The 2,593-nt window shown below is 39.8% G+C and overlaps 1 protein-coding gene across 2 annotated transcripts in view; it reads left to right on the top strand.

Moving 5' to 3' along the window:
• zgc:66433 (cancer-related regulator of actin dynamics) overlaps window positions 1-2,593 on the top strand; it is a 94,672-nt gene that overhangs the window by 49,821 nt on the left and 42,258 nt on the right. For both annotated transcript variants that reach the window (XM_032510850.1, XM_032510851.1), the window contains exon 2: window positions 2,419-2,501. In XM_032510850.1, coding sequence (XP_032366741.1) covers window positions 2,419-2,501 — 83 coding nt within the window. The remainder of the gene's footprint in view (window positions 1-2,418; window positions 2,502-2,593) is intronic.

The raw sequence follows: 2,593 nt of genomic DNA, 5'->3' as shown, positions 1-2,593 counted from the left end.
CTAGCCACTGGGGGACCATAGACAGGCTGGGGGAACTCATATTAATGTTAAAAAAAAAAATCTAATAAACTGAAATTGTAATGGGACCTTTTAATATCCACCTATTGATCTATTAATCATTTTGAGTTAAACAAAAATTCTCATTCAAGCTACTTAAATGTTATTATTTTCTAGTTTCTTCACTCTCTGTGACTGAATATCTTTGAGTTGTGAACATTTGACACGTTTTTGTGACTTTGTGATGATTGACATGTTTCACCATTTAATGATGTACAGTTGACCAAACAATCGATCAATCAACAATGGAAATACTTGTTAGTTACAGCCCATGTGTTCAACATATTCCCCCAGTGAAACATACATTGAAGTTTTGACCTAGGGAAAACATTGCTGAGAGCCTAAAACCCTTTAAAGGATCTCCTTAATGTGTCATTGGACCCTGAGAACGTAGATAGGCTCCCATCTGTTTTGCATCACAGCTGTTTTGGAGGCTGGATGGTTTCAAGCTTATTTACGTATGTTGTAAATGAAAAATAGTCTAAGAAAACATTCTTATATCTCCCCTCTCCTCCCTATTCTCATGACGTCCATAAATTCAATGAAAATGACTGCACCCAATGTATGCTGACTATAGCCACAATTATTCTCAGATGCAAATTTACGAAAAATCGTATCAGCATTGACTCCTGCCATACTGCAGAGGAAATCTAGTATATAAAGTGCATAGCTAACTAGATTTGAGACCAGAAGTCATGTAAGACTTGTAAGAATTAATCATCCCTCTGTGTGAGAGAGCAGCTGACTGGGTCATCACATGGCCTCCAACTTCCTGTCTGCTAGACAAAGCAGACACTTAAAACTGGGGGTTTGTGATTATGATGACTTTATAAAACTAAAATGTTATTATAATTTTGAAATGTATCCAACACTGGCCTCTGATACTATTCTCTCGTACAGTAGAGGTTCACTCAGCAGAGTAATGAGCTCCATGCTGCCTCACAGTCCGAGCCATAACCAGATATCAGTTTGTAATGGGATTTCATGTTTGTGTTGGGCGTTGCTGGGCATCTGCTGGTACGAAGACCGTTGAGACTGTTTGGATTGTAGCAAAGGACTGGACTGGAGTTGGCATTTAGATCGAACTGAAGTGCAACATAACAGCTTAAGTTTAAATAAGCAAGTTGAAGATTGTCTCAACCATTTAAGAAACGCATGTTTAAGTTTTAAGGAGTGAAGAAATGGATCAATGTGAAGTATACCCAACACAGGGCTGCCCACTCAAGTTTTGAAATGATTGAATAAGGCAGTGGCTTGTTACAGATGACAATGGACGGAGCTTTGGAGGGGGGGGGGGGGTTGTCATAAGCCCTGGATCTTTAAGGCCGACTTACTATCTTTCATAAACTTTAAGCTGGCTTGGTTTTAATGCTAAAGCTAAGCTATATATTGGTGTAATATGAAACTAAATAACTCAAAAGTGAGATCTAACAGGTTTTGAAATGATTGAATAAGGCAGTGGCTTGTTACAGATGACAACGGACGAAGCTGGAGGGGGGGGGGGTTTCATAAGCCCTGGATCTTTAAGGCCGACTTACTATCTTTCATAGGCTTCAAGCTGGCTCGGTTTTAATGCTAAAGCTAACTATAATTGGGTAATATGAAACTAAATAACTCAAAAGTGAGATCCAACAGTTTTGAAATGATTGAATAAGGCAGTGGCTTGTTACAGACGACAATGGACGAAGCTTTGGGGGGGGGGGGGGGTTGTCAAAAGCCCTGGATCTTTAAGGTTGACTTACTATCTTTCATAGGCTTCAAGCTGGCTCGGTTTTAATGCTAAAGCTAAGCTATATATTGGTGTAATATGAAACTAAATAACTCCAATGTTAGGCTCCATTTTGGAGAGAAAACTGGCCTGGAAATGTTTCAAGGGGGGCCTTGACCTCTCACTTCCAGATATCTACATGGAAATGGGTTCTGTGGGTACCTTCATGTATTTACAAATGGTTTGCAGATTTTCCGGTTTCTATTATTACAGTGCTTTAAAAGATAGTGCCATTAGCTGCCATAACTTGGACGCACCTGCTAATCCTTTAAATAAGTCTGTGTGAGATCAGGTTACCCATGCCAAGCCACTTTCACTTGCAGTCACGATACTCCTCAAACGGGACTTTAATCACTATGTTATCCAGCAAGGGATTAATACAGCTAAAAAAAGGACACGGAAGAATAAAACTATGTCCTGCTCAAAAAATAGTTGTATGCATTATTGTCAGAGAATCCTCTCTCACCTTGAGCTTTTTTGGAATTCATCAGAGTTCTGCTGAACTGTGCAAATCCAATTAGTCATGTTATTATTGCAGAAATGTTTTAATTGAGAAATAGTTATGCTCATCTAGCTCTCTCCCTGTCTCACAGCAGTGACAGCCCTGCCATGGCATCAGGAGCTCCAGATGTGACGGCCAATCAGGAGTCTGCTGAGGTCGTCGAAGAGTGCTCAGGTAACAATTTGATTAAATGTTCATCTAACCATCATGTTGTCCTCGGGTCAAATTGACCCGTTTTCCCATGTCAATGTTCTTTTTAACTACCC

The sequence above is a fragment of the Etheostoma spectabile genome, unplaced genomic scaffold (genome assembly GCF_008692095.1).
Source record: "Etheostoma spectabile isolate EspeVRDwgs_2016 unplaced genomic scaffold, UIUC_Espe_1.0 scaffold273, whole genome shotgun sequence".
Lineage (NCBI taxonomy): Eukaryota > Metazoa > Chordata > Actinopteri > Perciformes > Percidae > Etheostoma > Etheostoma spectabile.
Note: the sequence above shows the minus strand (reverse complement) of the source record. Positions and strands in the feature narration are given on the sequence as shown.